General features: G+C 44.6%; 1 protein-coding gene across 2 annotated transcripts in view; it reads right to left on the bottom strand.

Moving 5' to 3' along the window:
- Window positions 1–11,883, bottom strand: part of LOC122556842 (GDNF family receptor alpha-4-like) — a 36,072-nt gene extending 24,189 nt beyond the window's left edge. For both annotated transcript variants that reach the window (XM_043704076.2, XM_043704077.2), the window contains exon 1: window positions 11,467–11,883. In XM_043704076.2, the coding sequence (XP_043560011.1) occupies window positions 11,467–11,506 (40 nt within the window). In that variant the 5' untranslated portion in view covers window positions 11,507–11,883. The remainder of the gene's footprint in view (window positions 1–11,466) is intronic.
- Window positions 11,884–12,287: the final 404 nt, after the last annotated feature.

The raw sequence follows: 12,287 nt of genomic DNA, 5'->3' as shown, positions 1-12,287 counted from the left end.
GTACTTTTGACTTTGGGTGACATCAGATCAGCCTCCTGTTATACATCTCAATGTCGATGGAAATAAAAATCAAGGGTGGTACTCAGTGCACGGATGATCGAGTATTTTCCATTTCATGTCATCGGCCAAATGTCGAAACTATGTATACGGAGACAAAAGATTGATATTTATAGAGACATTTACAGGAGCTAAAAATTTAACCTTGCGGCCTGCTGTTAAAATGTAAGGTTAAATCGCTCCTCATAATCCCCATTTGATGGGACTTTCAAGTTGGTGAGAATTCAGAAGGCAGCTCGGCACAGCCTCAAACCAAACTAAAAGATAACAGGCACAGGGGAAAACAAATCAAATTTTCTCAGGTTGTCTTTCTCCCCCACACATTTGATAACAAGCCAGGAAATGTAGTATTTGTTGCAACGGTAAGTGGACCTCTGAGCCAGAATCATTGAATCCCTACAGTGGGGAAGCAGGCCATTCAGCCCATCGAGTGCACACCGACCCTCTGAAGAGCCTCCTGAGGGAGTTTAATGATTCACTTAATAGTATTGCTGGAGCCACGTGTTTATTTTTTAACTCACTGTGAGAGTCAGTCCCTGGAGTGAGAATGGAAATTTGTTTCTTTGGGAGAATTTTACAAGCAGACAGATTAAACTGTGAAGAGCGTTTATTTGCTTTCCATTAGAAGAATCAGGATTTCCTTTCACTTTGGAGGAAAAACCCATAATTTAGAGAGGGTTTGGTTTCAGTTCTGTAGCGCTGGTTGAGTTTGGATGCATGAAAGTGTTTATCCCAGAGAAAGCAGTTCATTCAGAAAGGTTAGGAAACAGCTTACCGCAGTGTAAGATTTTTAGCTGAAAGCTTCAGAGCAGAGAGCACTGGGTGATTATTTGGATCAAAGTAATATGCAAGGATATGGAGAAATAGCAGGAGATTGGCACAAGGTGATGGGCTGGAGTGAATGGCCTCCGTCTGTAAACTTCTTCCATTCTTAGTGGGGCCGACAGAAAGTGAGGACTGCGGATGCTGGAGACCAGAGTCGAAAAGTGTGGCTGAGAAATAAATAGGGAAGGTAACTGGGAAGGTGTAGGCGGATGCAGGTGGGCATCACCTTCCCAACTACCTGCCCCTCACCCCACCCCCCACCTCCTATTTATTTCTCAGCCCCCTTCCCCCTCCACATTCTTGATGAAGGACTTATGCCCGAAACACCGATTCTCCTGCTCCTCGGATGCTGCCTGACCTTCTGTGCTTTTCCAGTGCCACACTTTCCAACCCCTTTCTTAGAGGTGTTTGGGTAAAACCTTGAAGGGGGTTATTGGAAGCTGACAACGTCTAAACTCTGTTGACTAAATATTTAAGGAAGAGACTCACTCTCTTTCTCTCGCTCCCCACTCTCTCTCATCACCTTTTTCCTCTCCTCTTCCCCCTTTGCTACCCTTCTCCCCTGTTTTCCATTTTGCCTCTGCTTCACCCCTCCCCCCACATCCCTCACATATTTTGTCAGATAGCACTAGCTTCAGCCTTGGTCACTCACAGCTCCTAATCTCTCTAGCTCTCTATGCACTGTCATTATCACCTCTTTATTGCTACATTTGCTTCTGGAGCCATGACTCACCTTCTCTCAGCCTGGTATAAATACCTCCCTATTTCTCCCCATTTTTAGCTTTGACAAAGGGTCAGTTAGACTCGAAACGTCAGCTCTTTTCTCTCCTTACAGATGCTGCCAGACCTGCTGAGATTTTCCAGCATTTTCTCTTTTGGTTTCAGATTCCAGCATCCGCAGTAATTTGCTTTTATTAAGAGACTCACTCTGCCCAGTTCCATAGAAATCATGAGGGTCATGGATAAGGTAAATAGACAAGGTCTTTTTCCCCAGGTGAGGGAGTCCAAAACTAGAGGGCATAGGTTTAAGGTGAGAGGGGAAAGCTTTCAAAGGAACCTAAGGGGCAACTTTTTCACACAAAGGGTGGTGTGTGTATGGGATGAGCTGCTGGAGGAGGTGGGTGGAGGTTGGTACAATAACCACATTTAAAAGGCATCTAGAAGGGTTTAGAGGGATATGAGCCAAGTGCTGGCAAAGGGGACTAGATTAATTTAGGATACCTGGTTGGTATGGATGAGTTGGACCGAAAGGTCTGTTTCCATACTGTACAACTCTATGACTCTAAAGTGTCAAAATACTAACTCTGTTTTTCTCTCTACAGATGCTACTGGACCAGCTGAGTTTCTCCTGCATTTTCTGTTTTTATTTCAGATTTCCAGCAGCTTTTTTGCTTTTATTTCAGTCTGGGATCTGACTTATCCACTAATGGCATCAGCTCAGATCATAACAATGTGTTCTTTTAGTTCACCAATTAACGTTACTAAAACATTTTCATTCAAACCTTGTGAGTTTTCATTTTCTGCACAGAGAATAATTTTTAAGTACCTAAATAATTGCTATTTTGCCACACTTAACTAATTCCATCATATTACCCACTCTTCCCATGCCATCACCATCCCATTCCTCACATTTCCAGAGATGCTTGTGTACAGAACCTGAACTAGACCAGCCATACACATTGCATGGTTTAACATACAGGACAGAAATGAGAAACCAACTCCCCATCGTCTGTCCATCACACGCTAACCTCACACCTTTAACGCTGTGATGCCAAACTCATTGTCTCAATTGAGATGTCACTTTTTTTTTATAGAACCTTAAGTTATCTCGAGAAAGTGACTTAAAAGAAGTTCTGGGATTTACATTTTAATGAACCAAAACCTGCAACCCATTCTAAAAGATGAAAGACTTAACAGCATCTAGGTTTGTTCAATTTTTCATTTCAGTTGCATGACACTTTTGCTATAAATTCTGTGTATTATTATCCTGCTCCACAATCATCTGATGAAGGAGCAGCGCTCCGAAAGCTAGTGCTTCCAAATGAACCTGTTGGACTATAACCTGGTGTTGTGTGATTTTTAACCTTGTACACCCCAATTCAACACCGGCATCTCCAAATTATCAGCTATGAGCCACAGGTCAGGCGTCTCTACTTCCCCGGATGGGTGCAGCTCCAAAATCACTCAAGAAGCTTGACATCATGCAGGATAAACCACCAGCTAACAACTTGCACATTCTTTCACCGCTGACATACAGTGACGATAATGTCTTCCATGGATATAGAAACTCACTGAAGCACTTTAATAGGACTTTCCAAACCCACAACCTCTACCACCTAAAACGGAGAAGGTACATGGGAACATCACGACCTGCAAGTTCCCCAGTCAGGCCCACACCATCCTGATGTGGAATTGTATTTCCACTCTTGCACTGTCACGGCGTTAAAGCTCCCTTCCTAACAGCACTGTGGGCACCTTCCGAAAACCCAAGGGCTGGTGCAGTTTGAGATGGCAGCTCACAAGCACGTCCTCCGGGGCAATTAGGGATGGGCAAGAAACCAGCCAGTGATGCCCACATCCTGTGAATGAATAAATGAAGAAAAATCCACCCCCTACCCTTCCAACTTCATCTCCTGGAAGCAAATTATCCCTGGTGTTACGTTCCCATTGTCCCCAATCTGCACTTTCACTCCAACAACAGAGATGAGGCAAAACCCTTTCTTTCAGAGGGTTGTGAATCTTTGGAACTCTGTTCCTGAGAAGGTGGGGGAAGAAGAGGTGTTTTTAAGGCAGCAGTGGATAGATTCTTGTTATCAAGAGGCTGGAAGATTACCAGCAGCAGGCAAGAACGTAGATTTGAGACTGCTGCCAGATCGACCATGACCTTACTGAACAGTGAAGCAGGTCTGAGGGGCCCAATGGTGTACTCCAGTTTTTTGTCCATATGTTTGTATGTTTATAATGACAGTATTTAGAGTAAGAGCAGGGTCTACACTCCTACCTGTGGCAGAGATGGCTTTGTATGACGTTAATCTGAGCTAATCTGCTCTCCTGGACTCACTTCAGTTACCTGAGGGGTTGAGAGATTAATTTCCCAGATTGTGTTCCAAACTGGCCTGGGTTTTTAATGTCGATTTATCACTTGTCCCAGAAGATCACACAGTTTTCCACCAGAGTACAAATTATATGTTTAAGAATATATTTAATGCTGCATGTTATGGATTTGATTGATTAGATTCCGTACTGGGCATTATATAGAGTCATTATGGTACAGAAGGGGGCATTTATCCAACAAGTCTGAATTAAAATCCTGCCATTTCCACTCCCCCACCATACATCACTAACTTGGTAAGTTTATTTCTCTCAAGTGTGTACTCAATTTCCTTTTGACACCATTAATCCTCCTCACATTCCTCACTCTCCAGTTCGTTACCATGACAGTAAAAATGTTCTTCCTCACCTATCTCATTCCCATATGCCCTAAATCATAAACCCTTCATCCACTGGTCATAGAGCCATTCAGCACAGAAACAGACCCTTTGGTCCAATCAATCCATGCTGACCATAATCCCAAACTAAACCAGTCCCACCTGCCTGCTCCTGGCCCGTATCCCTCCAACCCTTTATTTAGTGCCTTTTAAACATTGTAATTTTGCCGACATCTACCACTTCTTCTGAAAGATAATTCCACTCTCGAACCACCCTCAGTGTAAAAAATTGACCCCGCATGTCTTTTGTAAATCTTTCTCCTCTCACCTTAAAAATATTCCCCTAGTCTTGAAATCCCCCACCCTATGGAAAAGACACCTACCATTAAGCCTATCGATACCCCTTATGATTTTACAAACCTCTATAAGGTCGCCTTCCAACCTCCTGTGCTGCAGAGAAAAAGTCCCAGCCTGTCCAGCCTTTCTTTATAACTCAAACCTTCCATACCCGGCAACATCCTGGTAAATCTCTTCTGAACCCTCTCCAGCTTAATCATATCCTTCCTATAACAGGGAGACCAGAACTGGACAAAGTATTCCAGAACAGGCCTCACCAATGTCCTGTACAACCTCAACATGACTTCCCCAACTCCGATACTCCTGAGCAAGGAAGGCACATGCACTAAATGCCTTTGGTCCGTGAATGTCATTACAGCATTAGGCCAAAGAGATTAGACAGAAGATAAGAACTCCGAATGTAAGGTGAGAGTTATTGCCCTTGATATAATGTTAGGAGCAACTTTCCTTTGTCTCCCATCGATATCTGGGTCTCAATGTTCTACAACTCAACAGATCTCCATTCAACGTCCTTCACTCGGGACAGAATGACCTCGGCTCCTCCACACGGAACTTTTTACTCATCCCTGAAACCATCCCGGGGAATCTCCTTTGCACCTTCTCTGGGACCCTCACACAATTTTCTTGATGCGTGGTGAGCAGAACTGTACACAATCCGTGGGGCCTAACCAGAGCCTTATAAAAGCTCATCAGAATTTCCCTGCTTTCTCACTCGATACATCAATGCATAAAACACAATGTCTCTGATCAAATTTTAAATGTCCTGCCATTTTCAAAACTGTATCGTTATGAATCCCAAGGTCTGTCTAACCTTGCACACTAAATTTGAACTGCGCTATTAAGTATCGCCCTAATTATTCTATCATAAAATATTACCCCACATTTCTCTCTATTATCAGCTTCTACTATAACTTTTATTATAAACAATATGCTACTTTCCTGCCCATTCTGCCAATCTATTCATGCCCTGTTGCAGTCAGCGGTTATCATCTGCACCGTTTCCAATTCCTTCACGTTTGGTACGATTGGCAAATTTTGAAAGTTTTATCCTGTATGCCGAGACATTTAGATATATGAAGAAATGTGATCCCAGCACCGACCCCCTGGGAACACCACTGTTAACCATTCTGCAGTCTGAGAAACAGTATTCACTATGTCTGCTCTGCATTAGCATAAAATTGGCAGTGGACCACCCAGAATGTTGCTCAGTGTCAGTGTCTGAAATTTGCAGTATGCTGTATTGACTTAGAGTCATAGAGATGTACAGCACGGAAACAGATCCGTCAGTCCAACTCATCCATGCTGACCTGATGTCCGAAATTAATCTATCCCATTTGTCAGCACCTGGCCCATAACCCTCTAAACCCTTCCTATTCATTTACCCATCCAGATGCCTTTTAAATGCTGTAATTTGTACCAGCCTCCACCATTTCCTCTGGCAGCTCATTCCATACATGCAACACCCTCTGAGTGAAAAAGTTGCCCCTTAGGTCCCTTTGAAATCTTTCCTCTCTCACCTTAAACCTATGCCCCCTAGTTTTGGACTCCCCTTCCCTGGGGAAAAGACCTTGATTACTGACCCTATTCATGCCCCCCCCATGATCGGAAAGGTGCCTACTGGAAACCATATCATGCTCCTCAAATATGCAAATTAATGACGTACACTGCTTGTAGCTCCTCCACTACCACATTCAGGTATAAACAGAAGGAACTGTCATGCTCCTGCTCTGCGCAGCTGTACTAGGGAACACTACAGCAGGCCATGCTAGCCAGGTCATTCCAGTACAACTACAGCACTAGCATTGTCCCAACGATGTGGAGAATTTCCCAGGTATGCCTTGTTGACAAAAGCAGGACAAATCCAATGCAGCTAATTACCACACTCAGAATCTACTCTCAATCATCAGCAAAAGGATCATTGACTGTAACAGGAGCATAAGAACAAAAGGATTAGGAGCAGGAGTATGGCATCTGGATAGATAGATAAAAAGGAAGAGTTTAGAGGGATATGGGCCAAGTGCTGGCAAATGGGACTAGGTTGGGTTGGGATATCTGGTTGGCATGGACAAGTTGGACCACAGAGTCTATTTCCATGCTGTACATCTCTATGACTCCGTGAGTAGGCCATCCGGCCCATCGAGCCTGCTCCCCCGTTCAATAAGATCATGGCTGATCTTTTCATGGACTCAGCTCCACTTCCCAACCTGCTCACCATAACCATTAATTCCTTTACTGTTCAAAAATCTATCTTTGCCTTAAAAACATTCAGTGAGGACGCCTCAACTGCTTCACTGGGCGGGGAATTCACAGATTCACAGCCCTTTGGATGAAGAAGTTCCTCCTCAGCTCAGGCTTAAACCTGCCCCCCCTTTTATTTTGAAGCTGTGCCCCCTAGTTCTAGTTCCACCTGCCAGTGGAAACAACCTCCTGCTTCTATCTTATTTATTCCCTTCATTGTTTTATATCTTTCTGTAAGAGCTCCTTTCAATCTTCTGAATTCCAATGAACATAAACCCAGTCTACTCATCTCGCCTCATAAGCCAATGCCCTCAATTCCAGAATCAATCCAGTGAACCTCCTCTGCATCCCCTCCCGTGCCAGTACATCCTTTCTCCGGTAAGGAGACCAAAACTGCACACAGTCCTCCAGGTGTGTGACCTCACCAGCACCTTGTACAGCTGCAGCATAACCTCCCTGTTTTTTAAACGCCATCCCTCTAGCAATGATGGACAATATTAAGTGACAATTACACAGCAATAAGATACTCATCTATTCCCAGGTTGTGGATTAGTGGTGCTGGAAGAGCACCTGATGAAGGGCTTTTGCCCGAAACGTCGATTTTTCTGCTCCTCGGATGCTGCCTGAACTGCTGTGCTCTTCCAGCACCACTAATCCAAAATCTGGTTTCCAGCATCTGCAGTCATTGTTTTTACCTATTCCCAGGTTGTGCTCTGACAGGGCTACTGAGCTCCATATCTCATTAAAGCAGTCATCTAAATATGGTCAAACAAGGTGATATCAGGAGGAGAGAGCTACTGCTGTTGACAGCAAGACAGCATTCAACCACATGTGGCATCAAGATGCCATCCAAGATTCACAACCAATGGGAATCAAAGAAAAACATTCTGGTTGGAGTCATACCAAAGGGAGATGGTTGTGGTTGTTGGAGGTCATCCATCTCAGGCCCCAGGACATCTTTGCAGGAGTTCCTCAGGGTAGTTTCGTAGTCCCAACCATCTTCAGCTGCTTCATTAATGACCTTCCTCCATCATAAGGTCAGAAGTGAGGGATGTTGACCGAAGATTGCACAATGTTCAGCCCCAATCACCACTCCTCAAGTATTGAAACAGTCCATATTCAAATGCCACAAGATTTAGACAATATCCAGGCTTGGGCTAACAATTGGCAAGTAACATTTGCCCCATACAAATGTCAGGAAATGCCCATCACCAATAAGAGACAACCTAACCACTTCCTGTTGACATTGGAATACTCCCCACTTGCCTGGATGGGTGCAATCCCAACAACACTCAAGAAGCTTGACACCATCCAGGACAAAGCAGCTGCTTGATTGGCACCACATCCACAAACATCCACTCCCGCCAACACCAACGCTCAGTAGCAGCAGTGTGTACCATCTACAAGAAGCACTGCAGAAATTCACCAAAGATCCTCAGACTGCACCTTCCAAATCCATGACCACTTACATCTAGAAGGACCAGGGCTGTAGATACATGGGGACACCACCACCTTCAAGTTCCCCTCCAAGCCACTCCCTATCCTGACCTGGAAATATATCGCCGTTCCTTCACTGTCGCTGAGTCAGAATCCTGGAATTCCCTCCCTCAGGGCAATGTGGGTCTACCCACAGTGGGTGGGACTGCAGTGGTTCAAGAAGGCAGCTCACCCCCACCTTCTCAAGGAGCAACTAGGGACAAGCAATAAATGCTGGGCCCAGTCAGCGACACCCACATCCCACAAATGAATAAGCAAAACGTTGGGTTCTTTACAGAATAATGGAGATTTGGGAGTGAATTACTGCACAGTCTAGAATATAATGGAATGATTCAGATGAATTAGAGCACCAGTGTACTAAACATCTGTGATTTGTCACCACTTCACAGTCCAACAACAAACCTCGCACCAATATTTCATGTCATATACATTGAAAAAACCTTTCTGAGGCAGAATTGCTGCCATATATCAGGACGCAGAAAAATGGCTGCCCATCTGCAATCAGATTTTTCATAAAGTCATTGCATCTCTGCGACAACAGAAATGGCACAACCTTATAAAGAATACTGTGTCATCGAGCAGCAAGAGATGTAAAAGGATTGGTGAACGTGGATATGGGGGGGGGGGGGGGGGGGGGGAGTGGGGATTAATACATCTTGCTATAGAATGCTACAATTTTGTTATGATCTGGAGGAGCTGGTGTTCAGCTGGGGTAGACAAAGCTAAAAATCCCATGACACCAGGTTATAGTCCAACAGATTTATTTGGAAACACTTGCTTTCAGAGTGCTGCTGTTTCGTCAGGTGAAGGAGCAGCGCTCCAAAAACTAGTGCTTCCAAATAACCTGGTGTTGTGGGATTTTTAACATTGTAATTTTGTTACAGCGGTGTCACTTCATTTATAAACCTTGTCCAGCATTTCTAATGAAATCTCAAGATATATGAAGGAACCATTTTTTGTATGTTATTTTTCTATTGCATTGGTTTTTGCACATTGGCCATGAGAAGTATGGAGCTCACCCCAATGAAACTTTCTGCCTGTTTCTCTGCCTGATGGGAATCTGTGAACAAAGCTGCACAGACACACTTCCTTACAACTGACTATGGGTGAAGCTTAATTCCTGCATATTGCTAGCAGGAGCTTAAACAAGGTTATAACACTGCTAGGTTTTTCAAACAGCCAATCATGTATATTCATTCGATCATTCTTTTTATTGTCCTGTAAGTTATGAAACTTTGGTTTTTTTTGCATCCCAACACCTCTAGTGACACCGTGCAACAGATTCAGCTGTGCGGCATTGGCCTGGTGGGGTTACCCACAGCTTGACAAAGATAGTGATCGTACAGGCAGCACCAGGAAGATGGCATTGGGACAGACAGCATTGAACAGATGGTAAAAAACCGAAAGAACAGCGGTGAAGAAGGGTCACTCAACCTGAAATGTTAACTCTGACTTCTCTCCACAGATGCTGCCAGACCTGCTGAGCTTTTCAAATGAACAGTTCGTAATGGTATACATAGCACTGAGAAGGTGGTGCACACAGGATTAGAGAGATGGGACGGTACAGACAGTATTAGGAAGATAGTATATGCAGTGTTGGACAGATGGTCATGGTATAGACATTACTGAGGAGATAGTGTACACAGCATTAGGCAGATGGCCATGGTATAGACAGTATTGGGGAGATAGTGTACACAGCATTAGGCAGATGGGCATGGTATAGACAGTACTGGGGAGATAGTGTACACTGCGTTAGGCAGATGGGCATGGTATAGACAGTACTGGGGAGATAGTGTACACTGCGTTAGGCAGATGGGCATGGTATAGACAGTACTGGGGAGATAGTGTACACTGCATTAGGCAGATGGGCATGGTATAGACAGTACTGGTGAGATAGTGTACACAGCATTAGACAGATGGCCATGGTATAGACAGTATTGGGGAGATAGTGTACACAGCATTAGGCAGATGGGCATGGTATAGACAGTACTGGTGAGATAATGTACACAGCATTAGACAGGTGGCCATGGTATAGACAGTACTGGGGAGATAGTGTACACTGCATTAGGCAGATGGGCATGGTATAGACAGTACTGAGGAGATAGTGTACACTGCATTAGACAGGTGGCCATGGTATAGACAGTACTGGGGAGATAGTGTACACTGCATTAGGCAGATGGGCATGGTATAGACAGTACTGGTGAGATAATGTACACAGCATTAGACAGGTGGCCATGGTATAGACAGTACTGGGGAGATAGTGTACACTGCATTAGGCAGATGGGCATAGTATAGACAGTACTGGGGAGATAGTGTACACTGCATTAGGCAGATGGGCATGGTATAGACAGTACTGGGGAGATAGTATACACAGCATTAGGCAGATGGCCATGGTATAGACAGTACTGGGGAGATAGTGTACACTGCATTAGGCAGATGGGCATAGTATAGACAGTACTGGGGAGATAGTGTACACTGCATTAGGCAGATGGGCATGGTATAGACAGTACTGGGGAGATAGTATACACAGCATTAGGCAGATGGCCATGGTATAGACAGTACTGGGATGATATTGTTGGACAGATGGGATGGTATACGGAATATTGTGTAGACAGCAATGTTTTAATAAATACAGCATATTTTTTACTCCAATTCTTTTTGTTAATTTCTCAAAAACTCAATTATAAAGTTGAACTAAAAACTCTGATAAGATGAGAATCGTTCTGAAATCAGAATGAATTTGCAGTGCCTTTGTACATGGAGCTTTCAGATGACCACTGGTCCTCAGTGACAGTCTCAAAGGCACGTTACAATACTTCCTTATCTTATCTGCCTGTGTTTTATTTTTGTTTCTAATAACATCAGCAACTGATTCAGAGAAAATTTATTTTAAAATCCTAATTTCAAAAGAGATAGCAGATTGTGAAGGAACTTGGGCTGAATTTTAGATCGACTGACTTTCTTTTAAATAACTCGAAATATAGAATCGGCAAGCGATTGGTATTCTGGGAGAAGGAACTGAGAAGGGACGGGGTTTTTTTAAACCAGTTGAGTTGGGACTTACCGAGAAGCCTCAGGAGGAGGGAGATGGTGGGGAGCAGCATCGTGCAGGTAGCTGGCTCTCTCACTTCGCTTTCAGTCTCTGGGTCCGCTCCTGGAATACAGCCTGTATCCAGCCTCCAGCTCTATCCAGTACACACACACACAGCTCTCTCTCCCAAACCCCCTGTCCACTGGGCAAGGAGCAGAGACAGAGACAGAGACAGAGAGAGCTGTCCCAGCCTCCCGGGGGCTGTTTGATCACAGAGCCCTCTACACTGCTGCTTGGGGCTGCCCAGGATTCCCCCAACTTGTCATTTCCAAGCTGCACATTGCAACGGGACATCCCGCGGCTCTCGGCGTGTGCTTCTCATCTTCTCCTCCGTCTCTTCCCCTGTCCCTCGGTGGTCGGCAGTAATAGCCACAGCGTCCCCAGCTCTTCCCCTCTCCCTCTCTCTCCCTTTGTGAGTGTGGTTCCTGCTGGGTTTTTACAGATTCACGCCCAGACACGTGCCACAGGCAGCAGCGACCCACAGGAACACAGCACGGACTGTACACACACACATACACAAAGACACACAGAGGCACACTCACTGACATACTCACACACACTAATACACACACACACACACACAGAGGCACACTCACAGACATACTCACACACACTAATACACACACAGTCACACACACTAATACACTCACTGACACACACAGACACACACAGGCACACTCACTGACATACTCACACACACTAATACACACACAGTCACACACACTAATACACTCACTGACACACACACAGGCACACTCACTGACATACTCACACACACTAATACACACACAGAC

Source organism: Chiloscyllium plagiosum, unplaced genomic scaffold (genome assembly GCF_037043375.1).
Source record: "Chiloscyllium plagiosum isolate Xiang-an unplaced genomic scaffold, Cpla_swu_hap1 HiC_scaffold_16, whole genome shotgun sequence".
NCBI lineage: Eukaryota > Metazoa > Chordata > Chondrichthyes > Orectolobiformes > Hemiscylliidae > Chiloscyllium > Chiloscyllium plagiosum.
Note: the sequence above shows the minus strand (reverse complement) of the source record. Positions and strands in the feature narration are given on the sequence as shown.